At 43.2% G+C, this 22,231-nt stretch overlaps 1 protein-coding gene across 2 annotated transcripts in view; it reads right to left on the bottom strand.

Moving 5' to 3' along the window:
* pde4cb (phosphodiesterase 4C, cAMP-specific b) overlaps positions 1-22,231 on the bottom strand; it is a 114,755-nt gene that overhangs the window by 71,388 nt on the left and 21,136 nt on the right. The window contains exon 1 of one of the 2 annotated variants that reach the window (XM_071917240.2): positions 20,563-20,765. The exons of the other annotated variant lie outside the window; for it this stretch is intronic. Within the exon in view, the coding sequence (XP_071773341.2) occupies positions 20,563-20,765 (203 nt within the window). Of the gene's footprint in view, positions 1-20,562; positions 20,766-22,231 lie in introns of those variants that run through there. 2 annotated transcript variants of the gene reach the window in all.

Below are 22,231 nucleotides of genomic sequence, written 5' to 3'. Positions count from 1 at the left end.
ATTTTTCTCCACCAGACATCTGTAACATTATGGGGAAAAAGTTCCTACATTAGTCACATTTTTCAGCTGCATAAGCAGCTCACTAACTAGTATATTAGCATTGTCAGCATTCCATAGTCAGTATGGTTCAGTCAGGAATGCTAGCAATGAAAAAATGCTCTTTTTCAGTAGCTGCAGCATTAATACAGAGACTTTTCCCACAGTGCCTGGTGCAGAAAAATAAAAGGCTAAAATCCAAGATGTAAAGTGAACTAAATGTTGCTTAGAGCCTGTGTCTGTGATGCCTTTACATGCAAATACATGCTCCATGCAAGAAAAGTGAGAGAAATACGTTTTCCCACCACAAAAGAATTACATGAAGCTTTATGGGACAGACCAAGCAGTATCAAACTGACATTAGTTATATTAGGATAGGGAAAAAAGCATAAGTTGATGCTTAACTTGACAATAATAATAACTTAACATACCGGTATAACTTAATGGTTTCCTGAAAATATAATTGATGTTTGCTTATATTAAGTATTTGGCCTTTGATGATCATCAACTAGAGGTCATAGTTTATCCATCTTACCAATCTTTTTATGTACCACAACATCACTGCCTTCAAATACGTTTACACCATAAACACTTTTGAGATTGAAGATTTGTGAATAGCTGTATAAAATGTTTGTCCAGACGCAACGTACAGTACAGTTCCTTCCCTCTTCACTTCACGGCTCGCTGTTTAAAACGGTTTGTGTTTAAACTTGATGAAGTGTTAAGAGTCACTGGGTCGACATAATGACAACAGCTTGGTGTCTGAGAGTGCCAGTCTGTCAGGGGAACACAGTCAAGAGTGTGTGTGTGTGTGTGTGTGATAGAAAGAGAAAGAGAGAAAGTGAGAGAGAGAGAGGGAGAGAGGGAGAGAGAGCCAGAAAACCTGAAATCAAAGATAGGAGAGATAAAGCGAGACATCACTCAAGAGGCCTCCGAAGATTGAAAAGCCCCGAGAGACGCAGCCATTACCCGACTGAAGACGGTTGGAAGCTGAAGCCCCGTCACTGCAGCCGTCTGAGCTGCAGTGACGGGGCCGCAGTGTTTCTTCAAACACAGGTACTGTAATTGAACTCACAAGTCAAGGTGATAATAGGTTCAGGGACAGAGGAGACAGGGAGAGCATGTCGTTTGTCAGGTTGCAGACATCAGGACCGACTGACAGATAAATTCTACTTAATTTGGCTGTTAAAGCTACAATCCGCGGTTGATGCATCGCTCCACTCTGTGCTTGCTTTGTAAACATTGTGCTGGAGAGTTTTTGCTGCAAGGTGTTAAACAGGCATCAGGTTGGGATCAGGAGGGAGAGGAGGATCCTTCGTAAGGCTGACATGCAGAAGTGCAATGATTTCCTCCTCAACAGCAAGACCCGTCTCATCTCTGCTTGTCTCAATGATTTGTGGTGAGGCCCACTCTGTCTGACAGATCCCTAAATCCCACTTAAAGGATAAGTTTGGCAATGTTGGACCTATAATTTGTCTCTGACATCCCTGTAGTTCTTGGACCCACAGACAATATTGTCTCCAGAGTCAGCTGTCAGTTGAAGCAGCGAGCTCTGCTGCCTCTTGCTGCAACAATGAGTCTGAATTGTTTGTCAAAATATCTCCAAAAAGCCGCTTGTGAAAACGATACGGAGAGCGACCGCCGTATTTCTCTCCACAGCCCGGAAAGCAGCGGCACCGCACCGTTTCCACTCAGCGGATCATCTTCTACCGAACTCTACTGTTTACAATCTGACCCGACCGTCCAGAACTAGATCACTCCGCCAGGAACTGCCTTTCACCCCACAGCGGTCTGTGCTGCGGCAGAGAAAAATAGTTCTGTGATTTCCTGATTAGTGAAAGTTGTGTAACGGAGGAACTGAGTCGTGTTTCCTCTCATCTCCCTGTGGAGCCACAAACGGCTTTTTTGGAGATATTTTGACGAACAGTTTGGACTCATTGCTGCAGCAACAGAGCTGACTCTGGATCCAATACTGTCTGTGGGTCCAAGAACTACAGGGATGGAAGAGACTCATTATATATAGGTCCAAAATCAATGAATTTATCCTTTAAAGCTGCACTAGGCAACTTTGCACTTTGGCGGTCCCAAGTAGAAATGAGAGATAACTGAATGTTACGTTGAATGAATGTTTTTTTGTAAAGTTTGAAGGACTTCATTACCCATGTAACATGATGTCAGTAAACTGTGCACTCTTTGGGCCTATATTTCTTCTTCTTGGTGACTGGTGGAGGGGGGAGACGGTGGATAAAAAACTGCAGCCGGTTCAGCCATCGTTGGTGAGTCCAGCTTTCTCTGGACGGAGCGCTCACTGGCCGCTGATCAGGAGACAGTTTGAATTTTGCTCTTAAGTTTCATTTCATCACTTCCTGTGTGTGGAGGAGATTTCCCACCAGTGTCCACACCCGACACCAAAATTTAATTTGGGCAAATAGAGCTAATCTATGGCATCTTTATTAGGGCAGATGGGATGGAACTGCTCTTCTCTGTTGTAGCATCAATCTGTGATTTAGGCTGATGAGACGGGTGTCTTTTTACGTAAAAATGTTCCCTACTGCAACTGTAATTCTGTTGTTATGAATAAATAAAGATACGCATTATAACCTCCCTCAAATTAAGACAATCTCTTCAGGCACAGGGCTTCACTAATGTCAATTAGATTGCTGTTAGTGCAGACATTAGCATAATTACCATAAACAAACCAGACCGTCACTGAGCGGCCTGTCAGTCTCTATCAGCCTCTACTCTGCATCCTCCATAGTTTCTCCACCTGGTGGATCTGGAGGGAAATCTGCTGGATCGCTTTACGGCACAAAACAGGAAGAGGTTCTGTTCTTCCAGAGCAAACGGAGCTAAAGCTGAAAGAGTTTCTGGCAGCAGATGGTGGAAGGAGGGAAAGGAAGATGGAGAAATCACTTCCAACATGTTGATCCTCTTCAGGGAGGGGGAGGGGGGGCAGGAAGCAACGGGGCTGATGGGAAATGAGGTCTTAATTTAGAGAAACACTAGAACTAACAATACTGGGGTGAGATAGAGGGGACCAATTGTCTCCATCATGGTCTCATTTGTTTACGCCTCACTATTAATTTGATATATTGATGTTTAACATGCTACAGCTTTGAAGAGATATTAGGTTTAGAGGAGAAACAAGGAGAAGATTATTTGTAAGGTTTCCCTGCAGGACGGCCATCACTTCCTGCTTCGACAGGAAGATGAATCCCATCTGTGCGTCTGACTGATGGGCGCTGAGATTCCCCCTGACTCCACACACACACACACACACACACACAGCAGATCTGCATCCATGTGATAAATCAGAGTCATTTCACCTCCCGCCTCCTGTTGCTCCTGGAAACGATCAGTCTGTCCTCGCTTCTCATATTACAGGTCAAACTAACGCAATTACAGATATTACAGATTTACTGTTTCTGTGTGAGGTGGCGGGAGGAGGGGGGGGGGGGGGGGTGAAGGTGAAGATGAGTGCAGCTGTTGCCAATAAATAATCAGCAGGCGAAGTGGCAAGAAGATCTAAAATAACTGTAAGTCTGAAAGTAATCTGCTGATGTGATTCACAGTACCTGAAGTGTTGCAGTGAGTGTTGAAAGCACAGAATATGTAGAGTGGTGTATATAGTCTACTCTACTGTCTACTCTCTGCTGTCTACTCTGCTGTCTACTCTGCTGTCTACTCTCTACTGTCTACTCTGCTGTCTACTCTGCTGTCTACTCTGCTGTCTACTCTCTACTGTCTACTCTGCTGTCTACTCTGCTGTCTACTCTGCTGTCTTCTCTGCTGTCTACTCTGCTGTCTACTCTACTGTCTACTCTCTGCTGTCTACTCTCTGCTGTCTTCTCTGCTGTCTTCTCTGCTGTCTTCTCTGCTGTCTACTCTGCTGTCTACTGTCTACTCTCTGCTGTCTACTCTCTGCTGTCTACTCTGCTGTCTACTCTGCTGTCTACTCTACTGTCTACTCTGGTGTCTACTCTGCTGTCTACTCTGCTGTCTACTCTGTTGTCTACTCTGCTGTCTACTCTGCTGTCTACTCTCTGCTGTCTACTCTGCTGTCTACTCTCTGCTGTCTACTCTGCTGTCTACTCTGCTGTCTACTCTGCTGTCTACTCTGCTGTCTACTCTCTGCTGTCTACTCTGCTGTCTACTCTGCTGTCTTCTCTGCTGTCTTCTCTGCTGTCTACTCTCTGCTGTCTACTCTCTGCTGTCTACTCTGATGTCTACTCTGGTGTCTACTCTCTGCTGTCTACTCTGCTGTCTACTCTCTGCTGTCTACTCTCTGCTGTCTACTCTCTGCTGTCTACTCTGCTGTCTACTCTGCTGTCTACTCTACTGTCTACTCTACTGTCTACTCTCTGCTGTCTACTCTACTGTCTACTCTGCTGTCTACTCTGCTGTCTACTCTCTGCTGTCTACTCTGCTGTCTACTCTGCTGTCTACTCTCTGCTGTCTACTCTGCTGTCTACTCTGCTGTCTACTCTGGTGTCTACTCTCTGCTGTCTACTCTGCTGTCTACTCTGCTGTCTACTCTCTGCTGTCTACTCTGCTGTCTACTCTGCTGTCTACTCTGCTGTCTACTCTGGTGTCTACTCTGGTGTCTACTCTGCTGTCTACTCTCTGCTGTCTACTCTGCTGTCTACTCTGCTGTCTACTCTGCTGTCTACTCTCTGCTGTCTACTCTGCTGTCTACTCTGCTGTCTACTCTGGTGTCTACTCTGCTGTCTACTCTCTGCTGTCTACTCTGCTGTCTACTCTGCTGTCTACTCTACTGTCTACTCTACTGTCTACTCTGCTGTCTACTCTGCTGTCTACTCTCTGCTGTCTACTCTGCTGTCTACTCTGCTGTCTACTCTCTGCTGTCTACTCTGCTGTCTACTCTGCTGTCTACTCTGGTGTCTACTCTGCTGTCTACTCTCTGCTGTCTACTCTGCTGTCTACTCTCTGCTGTCTACTCTGGTGTCTACTCTACTGTCTACTCTGCTGTCTACTCTACTGTCTACTCTGCTGTCTACTCTGCTGTCTACTCTCTGCTGTCTACTCTGCTGTCTACTCTGCTGTCTACTCTGCTGTCTACTCTCTGCTGTCTACTCTGCTGTCTGTTTAAATACAACGCCAAAATTAAAGTTTAAACAACGCATAAAATTGTCCATAGCTGCTACCTGCATCGTTTGGTGAAATCGGGCCTAAATATCTGTCTGATACCAGCTCAAAACAATTTTCAAAGCTGTTTTAGTATGAATTTTAACTGTGCCATATTATATTGTGAACATTTTATGCTTGTTTGTGTTGTTGTTGAACTTTTTCGCCTCCTGCATATCGCTGTCCGTCAAATACTTGCTGGGCTGGAGTGATATGTATAGTTTACTGTCTATATCTAGTGTACAGTTTACTTTCAATTAAACTAACTATTTAATGCAACTCATTACCATTTGTTGTCTTCCTTGCTTTTTTCCATACTTTCTATTTAACTGTGGTACTTTTACATCACTGTCTCTTTGTGTTTTATTGTATGTAAAGCACTTTGTAAACATTGTTTTTAGAAAGGTGCTATACAAATAAATTTATCATTGTATGCAGTGTCCTCTCTGCACCGTATGAGGTCTGTCGTTCCTGTGATGTGTGTCAGTATGTATTTTAAAACTCTCACTTGTCTGAATCACATCCTCCTCTAACATTTCTTCCACCTCTCCTTCACTCTGCTAGACTCGTCTTGAAGTAAAACAAACCTCCTCCCTCTCTCCTCAGCGCTTTCTTTTCCTGTCACTTCCTGCTCATTCTGGGCTCACAGGAATATTCTGTCACACTACATCTGCTGACATGTGTATTATGGCTGGGACCCTGGTACTCTTCAGTATTGCTTGCTCGTGATGTTACTGATCTAAGAATTGTTTCGAAAATGTATTCTACTGTGTTCTACTGATTCTAGATAGCCATGTCAGCTAAATGTCTAAATGTATGTTGCATCGTTTTCATTTGTCTGTCCCTGTTACTTAGTTTAGTTTGTCTGTCAGCAGGATTCCTCAAAGACTTATGAACAGATTATTGAACAAATGCAGTTTGGTGGACAGATCAGCCTTGTGCCAAGGAACATTCAATTTTGGTGGTGATCTGGATCTGGGATTTCCGCCATTAGCGGATTATTGTTTTTTAACCATAAGTATGAAACGAACGGAGATAGAGACTTGATTCCAAATCCAAACTGTATGAATGCAGGAAAGAAAGAAAATAAATCAATTTAACCTAAAACTGAAATTACTGAAGGAATGATGTGTTGGTGTAACAGCGGGTTTTGAGAATTGTTCCATGTTGGCGGATGTTTGCGCTGTGCGATTGCTTCTCCTTCAACAAGAGATAATACTGAACAAGGGCAAGGTCCCCCTTCATTACCTCTGAGGAGCAGGAAGACAAATGAAACAGGACTCAGGTGTGTCAGCCTCCAGTATACAGAAGGAAGGTCACTACAAAGGCAGGGATTCAAATCTCTGTTCTGCTCACTGCGTATTGTTTGGTAATTCGTGATGGCTTATCAAGAGCTATACCGTATTCATTCCACTGAATCATCTGTTGCACCTCGACCGGATCAGTGAGGATTGAGTTCATATGGACAAGAAGCTCTTTACTCCCCTGTAGCGCTCAATCCTCTGGCTGTCAGAAACCCATTCGCTGCTGTGATTACTCACTGCTCAGCGAAACGCCGCACGGCCGCCCGCTGCAGCAGGTAATGGGCGAAACAGCGGTCGGACATTTCCGATCAACGACAATGAGCTCGGTTGAGATTAGAGGATTCCCCCGTCTCCCTCCATCAAGTCTCCCTGCGGAAACAGACAACCCGAGTCCTGCCAGCAGCTCCATGCGGACCGGATCAGTCTCCCAGCTAAAGACTGAGCTGGCCGACTGCGCCGCTCGGTTTCGTTTGGCATCCTTCTGCTGTGGGATGTGGGATGTCACCGGAGAGATAATAAGCGAGAAAGATCCATCGTCACGTAACGGATAGCGTCTGTTGACTCTAATATTTTCTCTTTCCTGTTTAATTGGTATTCATTATTTATCCTAAAAGACTGGCTGGGGAGCAGGCCAGTGTGGGCGTGTGCACAGCCGCTCACAGATTGGTGCCATTAGACTCAAAAGCTGCAGCATGTAGGTTCAGGAAGGGTGACGGGGCAGCGTAGGGGGTGGAGAGACTGTCCTGCAACCAAAAGGTCACAGGTTTGATCCTGACAACAGCCACATCGTGTCTAAGTGTCCTCTATGCCTGTATAAGAGAGGAAGGGATATCAAAGATCTGCTGGTTCATGCTAATCTCTGCAGCAGTAAAAAACCTGAAAGTATTCTGACACTCTCCACACAATCATTTTGTCGTCCATTGATGGGACAAAGGTACCAGATTAAAAATGTGATCGCATGTAATTCAACCAGCGGTGGAAAAAGTCCTCAACTCCTTTACTTAAGTAAAAGTACAGAAGTATCAGCAGTAAAATGAACTGAAGTATGAAAAGTGAAAGTCGTCATTCTGTCAGAGAGTTAAATTATTGAAGCGTTAACCTGTCAGAAGTATTTTAATGTTGTCGGTCTAACTGCTCCATATACTGTTGGGGAGTTTCAACTCTAACAACGCAACATATTTTATGAGCTTATCGTAAGTTTTGCGTGTAAAACCTTATTCTGCAAAGTAACTAGTAACTCCAGCCGGCAGATAAACGTAGTGGAGGAAAAGTAGAAAGTCTCACAGAATGCAAATACTCAATAAAGTGCCAGAACCTCAAAACTACTGAAGTACAGTACTTGAGTAAATGTACTTAGTTATTTTCCACCTCTGAATTCAACCCATGTGATTTACATCTCTATGCTGTCTTGCTTATGTGGGGAAAACATCACGAGCCTTGAAACATCGCATTAATGAGCACAAGAGCAGTAATAATCACATGAATAATCAAAAATATCCTGTAGCAGCTCACTTTAATGACAAAAATCTCCACGTTCAAATTCTGTGGCCCTGAAGAAGTAAAACCAGGGCCAGGAGGCGGAGATTTAGAGTTACATCTAAGGCCACGTGAAGCCTTTTGAATATTTACTCTAAAAACCTAAATAATTAACTACTGCTGAATATCGTGTTGAGGAACGGCAGAATATCTTTCCTGTCTCTGTTCTATATATTGCAATGTGGATATGATCATGATTATACGGGCTGGGATGCTGTTTTGATTAATTGTGCAAGTACACAGCTAGGTGAAGTATCTGTTTGTATTTGATGAATCTCTTTCTAGGAATGTGGAGCTGGTTTGTTTGGGCTCGTTGCTGCCGGATGTGACTCTGGACACCTGGGACTTCGACACACTTTGTGTTGATACACTTCTGTATTTCAGATGTGGAAATGACTTCCTCTGTAAAGCTCTGATGAAGGTCTTGTACCAAAACTGTTTGCAATTATTTTCAGACAAAGTGAAGTGTCCTCGAGTGAAACACTGAGCCTCCTGCTCACTCACTGAAAATGACTGTGAAGGAAGAACATTTTAAATTCTCAAACGTCTACAAACTACACAACATAACTTTTTACTGAATAATGAAAACACTCCAGGAGCAAAACCGGATGGATGTGTCGTTCTGACCCTCAAACCATAATTCGTTATGGTTATAATTAAAAATAAGCATATTCCTGACTTACAGAAACTGTAAGCTGTTTTTTAAAAAGGAAGTGAGAAATTTACATGGGAACAATTTGAGAATTTTCTTTGAGGGCCACAATGGAAAAAAAGTGTTTTAAGTAACACTGTCTTGCTATCCCCCTGCAGTCAAATCATGTATTTTTCCATTTCCCAAATCAAATTAAATACTGTTGCTTCTCTTTGCCTCAAATGTGATTTCTGAAAGGTGGGATTGGCAGTCAGCGCTAAGCATTTGTGAAAAATTACGATGGATTGCTTTAAGGTATTTCACATTTTCAATATTAACAAGTTTCTGTGATTTATTTAAAAACTAAGCCCCGACTACTGAGGTCTGAGAGACTTTTATGGTTCATTTTGCAGGGAGGAATGAAAGTGACAGATTTATTTTACTAAAGCGTAATATGGCATCAAACATCACACCCTGAGTCAAATCAACAAACAAGTTTATCAAGCAGGCAGCGCCGCAGTTTCAGAGAAACGGCTGCTGACCCGCTTCAGCCGCGGGCGACCGGCTGCCTGGAGATGAGGAAACACTGTCGATCCTGCAGGAGCCTCGGGGGGGGGGGGGGGGGGTATGCATTTTTAAAACGGACGTGTCATTTGAACAAATCCATGTGTCTGGTTTGGAACAAAACATGTTATTCATATGTCAAGTTGAAAAGGGCTTCTACAAAAAATAGAACGCGCAGCCAAAGAGATGCAGACTATCAGTCTGGGTAAATTATAAAGAAAGAAACCGTCACACATTCCTCCTGACACTCGCTGTGACAGCTGTCAGGACAGAAGGGCTGAAAAGTCCTGACATGAATGTGTTCTGTCCCAAACTAAATCTAGACTCATATTGTGTGAAACCAATTGTAATGATTTAGGATTCACATTCAAGAGGTTTCCAAACTCAAGACATTTTCATCACAAGGTCCCACATCATGTACAGCAGGACTCCCTCTCCTCTGTGATGATAAAGGAGTTGGATGTGTATCTAAACATGGTGAAAGTATCAAAACTAAATCCACACAATCCATATTAGAAAAGCGAGCCTCTAAACGAGCCGTTTGGACTTCCGTAACTTTGTGGCGTCACAAAGGTTCGCTCATTATCATTTCTGTAAGAAATAATAGACTAACAAAGTGTTTTTTTTAAAGCGGTCGAGCGGTTGTCGTTGTTTATTACCGGAGAGTTTTCCCTACCTGTAGCCGCCGGGCCGCGGCGTCTCACGTTTCGCTCTCGAAACGGTTAGCCAATCGGAACAGAGGGGTCGTTAATATTAATGAGCCTTAAAGACACGGCGACAGAAACGGCCTGTTCTTGGTAAGGCTCAGAGAGATGCTGGAAAATGAACGTGGAGAAATGGATTGAGAGTGTTTTTGGTTCATGACACCACACACACAGCTTTGAATGGACCTCAAGACACAAAATAAAACTCTGGAAAGTGGAGAATATGGAGCTTTAATGTAAATTCTGGCTTGGTTGAAAATGACACGTTCTTTTTAAGAGTGTGGGCTGAATGTTGCAGACATGCAAATCTGTCAAACTCATTTCCAAACACAATCCAAAGTGCATGGTGGTCAAACTAAAACATTTTTGGAGATACAAGGTTTTCACCCAACAACAGCAATATATTAATCACCTTGGTTGGAATTTTTGAAATTCAACTTTGATGTATTTTTACCTATTAGGAGTTCTATGTTCCACCGTCTCAGTTACATAATCTAGTGTTTCAAAACAGGCAGCAGTTTATAATTTGCTGGTGTGTCGACATTTTGACCAACGCCAGCTGAGCCGAGACTCTCCTGTTAATACGTCGCTTCTGATTGGTGGAGCTGACTGCAGACTAGTGTTACATCGCTTCTGATTGGTGGAGCTGATTACAGGTTCTTGGGACAGTGATGCCAGCTGGCTTCATGCTGTGCTGCAGGAAACAACAGAGACGACGTCAGAGGTTTCTGTCAGACCGGGCTGCTGCCAGATGTCAGGAAACAGACAGTCCGGCCTGTCGGGGTCGCCGTCATTTTTCCCCAGAAAATAATTAAACCGCAACTGATTTGCATTTTGATTGTGTCGCTCCATCATCGGCAAAGACAAAACGAGGGGAGGAGAAACAAAGACCGAAGATAAATTACATTAATTTAGCATCATGAGACTGTTTGTATCCTCATACATTTTCATGAACAAATAGGACAAGTAGCAATAATTCTAAAGAACATCTTTACCTGTTAAACTCATAAATGTAATCGCCCTGTTTTAAGTGAATCATCGTTCTAATATCATTGGCCAGTGGAGGAGAGAAATCTTCCTCAGTGTCATCGCTCTATGAATATGAATGTGTGATAATAAAACCAATGAAACCAAACTCAAGATCCCGAGGGCGAAAGGAAAGGAAAATCTGAGAATACTGACTCTAGTGAGTATGAACTGTTATTACAACGAGGTTAAAGTAATAATCTGCAACATTTTTATATTAAATGTCTGTTCTGCTGCTCTCTGTCTGATTAATATAACACAACAGTGATTCAACCTATATCAGTTCATAAATCTTCTCCTCTGTCTGTTCTGAACAGCCGGTGTCTGGTCGCTCTTTCCTGGGAAAAATCCTCTGCTGCACAGGAAGTGATGCGTTTTACATTTCCGGTTTGTTTGGAATAAACAGAAGAAGAAGAACTGGGTAGTTAGCATGAGCAGTGATAGCCACCATGGCTGAACAGACAAGAGAAAAGAGAAACTCAAACTGCATCGACAGAAAATCCAAGCTCCGCCCACACCGTTTGATTGACAGGTGATCTGTGGGAAGTGCAGTGCAGAAACACTACAGTGAGGCTGAGGGACAAAGATGGAGACTGAATAAAAAAGATCCTGAAGATTTTCTTTCCAAAATGAAACATATGCTCTGCTTGAAAAAAGCGACACCCACTCTGACCTAAAATTACACCAACTGGCCTTTTATTAAAAATCAGCCAATCAGAGTCCTTTAATGTGATGGATATGATGCAGTTTGTTTAATTACATATTTAGGCTATTATATAATTGATCAGTACTCCACTGATTGCCTACAGGAAGCCCTTAAACTGAGTTGATTCTAATAATAACAGATTTTATTTTCTGTAGCCTGCTCTTTTACCATTTCCCTTTTATTTACACACACATATATATATATAGCCTACTTTCTCATATTTTGGTGCAGTTTTTTACCTGGCGATGTGCTGAAATGGCTTTTTATCCCACAATATTTTGATAATCTTAATCTTAATAAATTTAAACTAACTAATGCAAAATAGGTTTTATTATCAATTATTTAATGGTTTCAGTGGAGAGTTTTAGTGTCCCATGATGGTCTAAATGCCGTTTCCACCCTGACAAGAAGAAAATTCTGGGGGAAACACTGAATACCAATTAATTTTTTATTTTTGCATGAAAATGTAAACATATTCACCAATATCAGTCGAATCCTATTCTGACTGACGTTATTTGCTATCTTGAGCTCTTTAAATACAAAGCAGTACCAGTTTAGAGGATGTGACAGTCTGTCTGACCGGCTGACCTTTCTGCCTAACAGGTACAAAACAAAACACACAGATTGAACGGCGTCTCTCTGGACTCCTGTGATTGGCTGCTGCCGACAGCGTGGAGGAGGCTGCAGGCGGCTCCGTGTTTCCTCTGTCAGCTCTTCAATAAACAGCAATGACAATAAATCAAAGGCCTGGCCACCGGACCCTGGTCTGCACCTTTTCAATCTACTTTCCAAACCTCACAGGGAAAACACACAGGACTGAAAACTCCTTCATCAGCGCAGGATGAAACCTCATCAGCACGGGCTGCACCGATTCATTAACCAGAGATGTGGTCAAAAATATAAAAAAGCAGGAGAACAGAAATCACCTGTTAGACATAAATGGAAGCTCTATATCGGAAAAAAAAAAGTAGAACAGAAACTAAAATTGTGGGGGAAAAAAACAAATCACATTAATGCTAGAAAGTTTGTTTTTTGAGTTATTCTCCATCTAGATCAATAGAGATAAACCAGCACAACTCAAGTGAAAAACCATTACTGAAACTACTAAACCACAAAAATCTATAAACTAAATTATGCCTGTTTTTGTTGTTTTTGTTGTTTTCCTATCATTAATTTCACAAATAGGCCTACTTAATTTTCTTGGCAAGATCCTTGAATTGAAAAGGAAAAATGAAGCACAACAAAGCTTCCCGTCTTGGGGGAAAAACACCAGAATCCATCAGCAGCCTTCAATTTCACTGAAAAATCTCCTCCCTTCCAGCGGTGTTGAATGATGCATGTTAATGTCAGTTGATAAAAGCGACATGAACACAAACAACTGACAGTGTGCAGGTCAGCTCGTGTGTCTGTTTGCATTTCACTGCTACATTAGGCAGCTTTCACTAATCCTGCCGCAGCGAACTCCCGGCGCCGACACGGGTTCGTGTTCTTTTTGTTAACGCGACGCTGGTTAGATAACGCTCGGTTTTGAAAGCCCTGGCGGGGAACCCTTTACGCCATTATCCCTGGAAAACAGATGGGCTCCATAGCAACCGGTGTAATCTGTCACCGCCCGTCCCGCCGGGGGGAGAAGAGCTTTCGAGGCGGGCGCTCGTGTTTCAAGTTGACCGGTCGTCCAGATCGCAGTTTTTCTTCCCAGGAGCACAATCGACGACCTCAGAGTGCAGCCACTTGAGATGTACAATGACATAGTGTGTGTGTGTGTGTGTGTGTGTGTGTGTGTTAGCCCAGCATTACAGGCCTAATGGTTAGAGACCAGCCTGCAATGGAGAGTAGGGCGAAAGATATCGACAAAAAAATCAAATTGCCATTATTTGACAGAATATTGCGATTTTTAGAACTTTAAAAAAGTGATTTTGTTAAAAAAAACACAAAAAAAACTAGATGTCAGTGTGCAGAATTTACTGAGTTTGAGTCTGATGAAAGGTTTTGATTCATGGACCAAAGATTACCTGCAGCTCTAAAACTGCAGTTTGGACCAAACTCTCTCTGAAGCAATTCATTGCAGCCTCTGCGATTTGGAAATTGCAGACGTTCATATTGCAATTTCGATTTTTTTTCAGCTCTAATGGAGAAGCCACAGGTTCAGTCCCTGTAACAGCCAATATGTGTCCATCGACAGTCCTGCGTCCTGTTGAAGTGTCCTTCAGCGAGACACGAGCCGCCGCCGCCGCTCGCTCACTGTGATTCAGTCTGATGAGGCTGAAACACGACATATAAACGCTTCTCGCTCTGTGGTAAAACTACCAGCAGCAGCAATGATAAGCCTGAAACCCTTTTCATGACACAAAAAATATATTTGATTTTATATAACTGCTGTGTTCAGTCACTGTAATTCAATCTGGATGACAGCCGCTCCAAAATCTGCCGAACCACATTCAAACATTTAAATTTAAAGCCTTCCGAGAACCAATTTATGTCGGTAACAAGGTCCATAAAACCTGCAGGTTGGCGGCCAATCCCTCATTAAACTCTTCATCTCATCTACACATCTTCTTAATTTTTCATAGAGTGAGTCAAAACACTCAGGCTGATGACTAATCTCCTCATTAATCTCCTCGTTTCATCCATTTATCATTTTCAATTTTCATAAAGAGTAAAAACACTGGAGCCCATGGCATGTTTTGCATCGCTGCTCGTCTGGTGGGAACAAGGTGAAGTACGGTGATTAAAATTTGACATTTACCATTACTAGCGTCCCAAAGACTTCTATACAAAACAAACTCAAACTTTCACCTTCCTTCCTAGGCCTTAGTATCATGTAGACTTTACCTTCAAAGTTCAAATAAAGTCTTTTGTTTTCCCAAAAGCTCCCAGCTCCTGAAGTTTTCTGGAGCTGGGAGCTAAAGCTAAAGCTAGCTCACTGACGATGTTGATTCTACGCTGCTGAACGCACAGCTCACACAGCCCTTCAGAATAAAAGTCCCTCTGCAATATAACCGAGAGAGGAGTGCGCACGATACTTTGCAGAGTAAGAAGCGAGTTCTGAGTGACAGTAAAGTTTATATTTTACTTGTTTCTTAACCCGCAAAGTATCGTATGCACTCCTCTCTAGTATTCAGTATTCAGTTCAGAGTTTTCTTCTCATCAGGGTGGAAAATCCTCTGAAACAGCATTCAGAGCATCATGGGACACTAAAACTCTCCACTGAAACCAGACTGATGAAACTCTTTTAGTGTCAGCAGCTCTTTAAGGCAGAGTGAAAGGGTCAAAGTGATGCAAGTTATATATAAAGACGAGGTATTTTAATGTAAAAAATAATGTTTTCAGAAAATAGGACTGATTTTTCTTCATGTTGGAGGTTGTTTGTCTTTTTACGATCACTGATTGGAGCCTCCTATTCATTTACTAAACCCAACAAAACCCTGTCCAGGCTCAGATCTGTGCAGGCTCACAGCAGGCCGCCCTCGTGTCCTCGCCGCCACGGACGACCGCCATCTGAGTCATGTGGAGTGGGACTGGCTGTCAGCGACGCCCCGGGACAAACAGGAGGCTGCATTCAGCAGCGAGGGATAAAAGCAGCAGCAGCGGTGTTGTCGTCGTTGTCGGCGGCCGTGTTGCCGGCTGACTCACCGCTCTTTACTCCCACCTCCAGCTCACCCTGTTTTCATCTCCGCCGCCGCCGTTCAATGTCAAGCCCAGACGGCGTCCGGGCTGCCAGGCCCTCGACGGCGCCGGGCCGAGGACAGCTGTCGTGAATCAGCCCGGGCGACACGTGGCGTGGCGTGGCGACGGTTCAACACCGCTGCAGCCAGTGTGAATGAATGCTGGGAATCTATTCTCTTCATCCTTCTAGTTTACACACACAGTGACACACACAAACACCCCCCTCCCATACACACACACACACTTTCACACACACACACACTCACGCATTCACACACATCCTCTCTCACCACCACATTCTCACTTTCCCTCTCATCGGCATGTAGGTTCTTCTAATTCCTTACACTTCCTGGGTGTGTTATTTATAACTTCTGTTGTTTTTGCACCATTCTCCTCCTCGTTGAGTTTTGGTGTCATGTGTATCTTCGTCATCATTTTTATTTCTCTTTTTGAGGTGAGACTGTTTCATGAAGCCCTGGGAGTTTCTTTGTCTCAGTTGTGCAGCTTGTTTTTCATCTTCTCCCTCTCAGTTCTCAGTGTTTCTCTTTCATGTAGGCAAAAAAAAATAAACCTAAACCTAAACCACAGACAGTAAAACTCCCCAGTGATGTCATGCAAAATACAACGAGTGTACAAATACAACAGGACAAGCTTCTTCACTCTCGGGGCTTAAAAATCCTCTTTCATCTCTTTTCGTCTCTTCCCCTTCGTCTCCACCTCTCCTTCAGGACCGAAGTGGATTCAGTCGGAGAAATCAAGAAGGGATCATACAGCTTTCGTCTGGATTCACTGGATCCGTCTGATTCATGGAAAGAGCAGTTGCACTGGACGCGGTACAGGTGACTTTCCCTGAGCTTTCTGATTGGATTCCAGTAGCCTTGTATTTCCTGATAAAGGTCGTGGTTTGATCTCTCCTTTAAAGACCCCATGAAATGAAAAATAGCCTAGGTTTTCTTTACCTTTTTGTCAATGTTGTTGGACTAAAAACGACAAAAAATGACAGGAAATTTTGATTTTTTTGTCAGGATACTGAAGGATGGGGAACAAGCCAGACAAGGTTTTTATTTTTTTTAAAGGTCCCATATGGTGTAAAACGGGATTTCTGGTGAAATTACGAGTGAAAGTATCAAAACACAGGTGCGTTAATATTAATGAGCCTTAAAGACACGGCTCAGAGAGATGCTGGAAAATGAACGTGTCAAAATGGATTGAGAGTGTTTTTGGTTCATGACACCACACACACAGCTTTGAATGGACCTCAAGACACAAAATAAAACACTGGAGAGTGGAGGATATGGAGCTTTAAAGGACGTAAATTTTACGAGAGGAAGTGACACGTGAGGGAAAGAGAAATTCGATGTGTTTATCAGTGTAAAATATAAATATAATCCAGCTACATCCGATCTAGACACAACCCAAATACAAGATGCATGATAAAGGTGCATGTTAAAGGCAGGCAGCTTCCTAATATACTTCCAAATTCCTAATATTTCCTAATATTATACTCTATATTACGCACAATCCACATCTCTTTGGTCTCAATGCTTAAAAATCCTCTTCCTCTGACGTTCTCTGGTGTAAAGAAAATGTGGAAATCTAAAAAAAAATAACCGCAAGTCAAAGCGGTGAGATCTCAGTTTTCGGTGCTCATCTTCTCAGCGAAAGTAAAAGTCAGCGCAGTAGACGCTCTGGACGTGTCGTGTCGTGCTGCAGCTGAGGCGAGGCGAGTCGTGGCGAGTCGTGGCGAGGCGTGGTGGGCTGACGGTGAGTCGTGGCGAGGCCGACGGCGAGCCTCGACCCGGGAGGGGAGCTAACCAGACAGATGCTTTTCACGCCCGCTCGACTCCTGTGGCAGCCGGTGTCACAGACTTCAGACCGTCTCTTCTATTCAAGCTTCGACTCTCTCTCTCTCTCTCTCTCTCAGCAAACACACACACACACACTCACAGATACTCTATGTGTGTGAAAGGAAAGTATTAGCCGCTAATATTCTGCAGGCAGACACATGAGGAGTCCTGTCTGTAGATGAAGATGTAGATGAAGATGAAGATGATGTAGGCTGAGAAAGAACAGTTCATATGTGCTGAGGCAGCCAAAACATATCGAATATTTGACCGATATGGGTTTTTGAAGGGGGATACCGATACTGATATTTCTGATAATCTGTCCTGATCTTCATATCTTTAAATTTGAACATTTTCATTCCAAAAAATTACAAGTATTCAGTGTTTTTCCCATAGACAACCAGTGTGGTATTGATAAATCCTGCAATAAATATGTAATCAATCAAACTGCGTATGGACGACACTTCTAATAGATGACAGACAGACAGACAGATAGATAGATAGATAGATAGACAGATAGATAGATAGATAGATACATAGATAGATAGATAGATAGATAGACAGATAGATAGATAGATAGATAGATAGATAGATAGATAGATAGATAGATAGATAGATAGATAGATAGATAGATAGACAGATAGATAGACAGATAGACAGATAGATAGATAGATAGATAGATAGATAGATAGATAGACAGACAGATAGATAGATAGATAGATAGATAGATAGATAGATAGATAGATATATGCCTCTCTCTTCGTATTCAGTATCAGTATTCATACTTATTTTTGCCACATGCCACAAATTGACTTTTTACAATACTGAATATGAAACCAATAGTAATGTATAATGTTTCCCTCCCATTTCATGTTCTCTCATTATTTCTCTCTCTCCCTCTCTCTCGCTCTCTCCCTCTCTCCCTCCCTCTCTCTCTCTCTCCCTCTCTCTCTCTCGATGTTAAACAGATTCCCTCAATTCCACTCAAGAAAATTCCACTCAAGATGTGTTTGCCCAGCATCTTGTGAACCAGATGCCAGATGAACAGCGAGCGTCCGTCTCTTCCCTGACAGAGACGCTGCGGCACGACCGGCCCGAAGCCTCTGAATATAAAACAGCATCACAGACAGGAGGGAGGTGTCAGTCCTCCATCAGCATCTCTCACTCCTCCTCTATCACTTCTCCAAGTGCACGGAGTCACAAACAAAGCCTCTGCACCAAACGCACCACAACATACAGCATGTGAATTAGTGGGCGCGTTTAATCCAAAGTGTTGGAGCTGCACCACTACGGTTAAATAATAATCGTGTTTGTTTTGCTACATATTCATAGTATTCCCATGAAGTCACATGCATTTCCTACCAATACGGTGCCTTACAATATAGACAGTTCATTGGCTGTGGCTGATTATAATCACCTGTTAATTTATCACAATCACCTGTTATTTTCCTACCAAGATGGCCGTGTGATGATGTAACAGAATACTATGAATAAATCTCAATTTAGGGAAGAAAATTAGGCTGTTATTGCATGTTTTGCACAAAATAAAAGGAATTAAATGTCTCAAACGTGCAAAATTCTCTAAATATTAAGTATTCATTGTGGAAATTGAAATCACAATATATGATTATGCATGATTAACTGTGCAGCTCTGCCATTAGTGCATGAATTTAAAGCAAACAAACAAACCTCTAACTCAGTGTTAGTGCCTTGCTCTCCCCATCCAGCTACACAGGGAATTGAACCCCTAACCCAGGCAGTGTTAGTGCCTTGCTCTCCACATTGAGCTCCACAAACACCCAATAACAAGACACCACCAGGCAGTAAAATCAAAAGCCCTTTACGTCTGTTGAAAGCAGGATCTGAGCCAGCTCCCGGCCTGCTGACAGATTAGAGGATGCTTGTGGGGATGAATCGCCCCCCAGGTGACAGGAGGAACTTTGATTTATGCGGCAGACAGTCTTCAGCGGCTCAATACCTTTCCCCGTCCGCCGAGGGCTAATTGGACCGCAGGTAAACTGACGGGCTTGACGGGCTAAAGGAAGACGGTATCGATCACGCTGAGATGCTGCAGGTTCAGATGTTCACTCTGGTGTGAAGCAGCTGCTCTAAAATGTTTTCGGACCCCCAGCAGATACGCATTGGACCAGCGTTCTGGTTTTCACTTCAACCATCAAATCGGGGACTGGTTTACACCTGGGACGCCAGGTGAGAGCAATTAACAACCTGGTAGGATAGAAAACCAGCAGGGGTGAGGGCGGCACTCGAGAGCCAGGATGGAGAATCGCTGCATTAGACCACAGACCGACATTTTATAAGATTCTGACCTAAGATTTTTGTTTTTTTGCTGTTTCATTCAAAGTGTAAAGTAGGAAATTCCCAGTTTTTAGGTCGTAATAACAACCTCGGTGCGTTCCAGCGGTCCAGCTTGGGAAAAACCGTAGGAGAAACATGGACGCCAAAAAGCGAAATATGCATCTCCTCATGCAACAGGTAACCATGAGCTTGGAAATATCAGTTTCTATCTGGGTGGAGATATCGAGCATCAAGGATTTGACATACCAGCTGAATCTGTACATGGTAAGGTGACAGTGCAGACAGGGAGCCTATTTTGCAACCAGTCATCCTTATACAATCTGTCATTATGTTAACATTTAGTGCAGTGAAATTAAACTAGTCGTCATTTTGCTGTGGATCACTGATTGCACCAGAAATGTATTTGGAAGCCCTATCTAAAATAAAAAACGTCCATCAGGGAGTTTTCAGGACCTGATAGTTTGATGAACGAGGTCTTCAAACTATCTATCTCTATCTATTTATCATATAATAATATCTTGTCAGTCCCTATGTTTGATAATTTCTCAGATTGACCAAATAACATCATCTAACCAGTCATCAGTCTGAGCAGGTTTGGAGGCTTTGGTGGAAGATTTGGAAATCAGATGCAGGGAGTTTTTGCCATGTGAGGGTTTAGTGATTTGAAGCCCCTGGTCTAAGTGAGTCCAGATTTGTTTATTTATCATTATAATGGAGAGCAGAGATAAAACAAAAATTGTGTGTTTGCTAGTCATATCTAAAAATAATCACATCAGGGAAGCATGCAGGACCAACCTGATGACCTAGATCTAATAATTTATCATACAATATAAATAAATAAATAAATATGTTTTTGTCTTTATAATGGAGAGCAAAGATCAAGCAAAAATCACTAATATTTATTTGGAAGCCATATCTGAAAATGTTACTCTAATATCTGATAGTTTGGTGACCTGGTCTACCTCTTGTAATTTAGTTTTGGACTTCTTGCCATAGTCTACCTTAATATTTATTGAACTGAGTGAACAATGAAGCCGATTTCACCTCCGTGCGGTATACTCTCTTGGAGAAAAAGGGGTTTTACCGTTTCAGAGAGGAGGGCCAGGACATGCGGGGCTTCCTCAGGCCGGGCCGCAGCTTCTCCAGGGTCCGGTTGCGGTACAGGTAGCGCTCGGTGTCCGAGTGGAAGCGCTGCTTGATGCGGATGTGAGTCCTCGGCTGCCGCCACAGATGTTTGGGCGGCTTGGCGAGCCCGGCTCCCTCCCGGCTCAGCGTGGTGCACTCCATCTTTACTCCGGCGCTTCTTCAACTGACGGCCAATTCAAATTGTGTAAAAAAAAAAAAAGAAAATAAAAGTGTCGCGCGGGGAGAAGGCGGGAGTGTGTGAGAGGAAGATCCGCTCTTGAAGTTGTTTTAACACGGAGTGGGAGCGGCGCGAGGCGGCATGGTGCGCTGCTGTCCACGAGCTGCAGTGCTGAAATGTCTCTCTACCTCTCTACCGCTCCCTCTCTCTCGCGCGCGCACGCCCTCTCTCTCTCTCTCTCTCTCTCTCTGTTTGTTCTCTCCGTTTCTCGCGCTCTCTCTCCTTGTCTCTATATCCCTCTCTCTCTCTCTCTCTCACTGTCTGCTCTGGCTCTCCTTATCTCTCTCTCACTCCTTTTTTTCACTGTGGCGCTTCCGCCTCTCTCTCTCACACTCTTTCACTATCTGTTTCTCAATGCCGCTTTCTCAATTTCTCGTTTTCTCTTCCTCTGTTACTCAATCTCTCTCTCTCTCCCCCCTCTCTCTTTCTTTCTCCCTCTCTCTATTCAATTCAATTCGATGTGTTTTACTTGCATGACAAAAAAAAACATAAAGATTGCAAAAATCATCAAAATAAAAGCCTCTCCCTCTCTTCTCTCTCTCCTCTCTCCCTCTCTCTCCCTCTCTCCCTCTCCCTCTCCCTCTCCCTCTCCCTCTCCCTCTCCCTCTCTCTCTCTCTCTCTCTTCTCTCTCTCTCTCATTCTCTCTCTCTCTCTCTCTCTCTTCTCTCTCTCTCTCTCTCTCTCTCTCTCTCGACATGATATTCTACCCATTGCCTAAGCAGAAAGATTAGAAGATAATCAATATTATATTCATCAGAATAAAGTTAGGCTACTCAGTGATGATGCTGGTTTCCCTGTGTGTGTGTGTGTGTGTGTTGTGTGTGTGTGTGTGAGTGTGTGTGTGTGTGTGTGTCTCATTTCAATTCAATGAGCTTTACTGGCATGACACACTGTGCACATTCTGCCAAAGCACAGATTCAAACAAATGAAACAGAAACAGCATGGGCTTGGTCCTCTGAGTCCAGTTAAACTGAAGTTGTAGATAAACGCTTCAGAAGCTTTACCACTCCGTCAACAATACAAAACACTGAATCCTGTTGTTTCTAAACATGAAAATGGTCAAATTTAAAGATATTGTGCATCGGAAGCTTGAAGCCAAAAATATGAGTATGGTTATCGGCCTTCAAAAACCCAAATTGGCTGAAGGTCAGAGAGAGAGAGAGAGAGAGGAAGAGAGACAGAGAGAGACAGAAAAGAGAGAGAGAGAGGGACAGAGAGAGAGACAGAAAGAGAGAGACAAAGATAGACAGACAGAGAGAGAGAGAGAGAAGAGAAGAGAGAGAAGAGAGAGAGAGAGAGAGAGAGAGAGAAGAGAGAGAGAGAGAGAGAGAGAGAGAGGTAAAAGGATAAAAGGACACAGTAAAGAGATCAGGAGAGAAACAGTGTAAG

The sequence above is a fragment of the Centroberyx gerrardi genome, chromosome 9, assembly GCF_048128805.1.
Source record: "Centroberyx gerrardi isolate f3 chromosome 9, fCenGer3.hap1.cur.20231027, whole genome shotgun sequence".
Lineage (NCBI taxonomy): Eukaryota > Metazoa > Chordata > Actinopteri > Beryciformes > Berycidae > Centroberyx > Centroberyx gerrardi.
The sequence above is the reverse complement of the archived record's forward strand: the minus strand, read 5'-3'. Positions and strand labels throughout refer to the sequence as shown.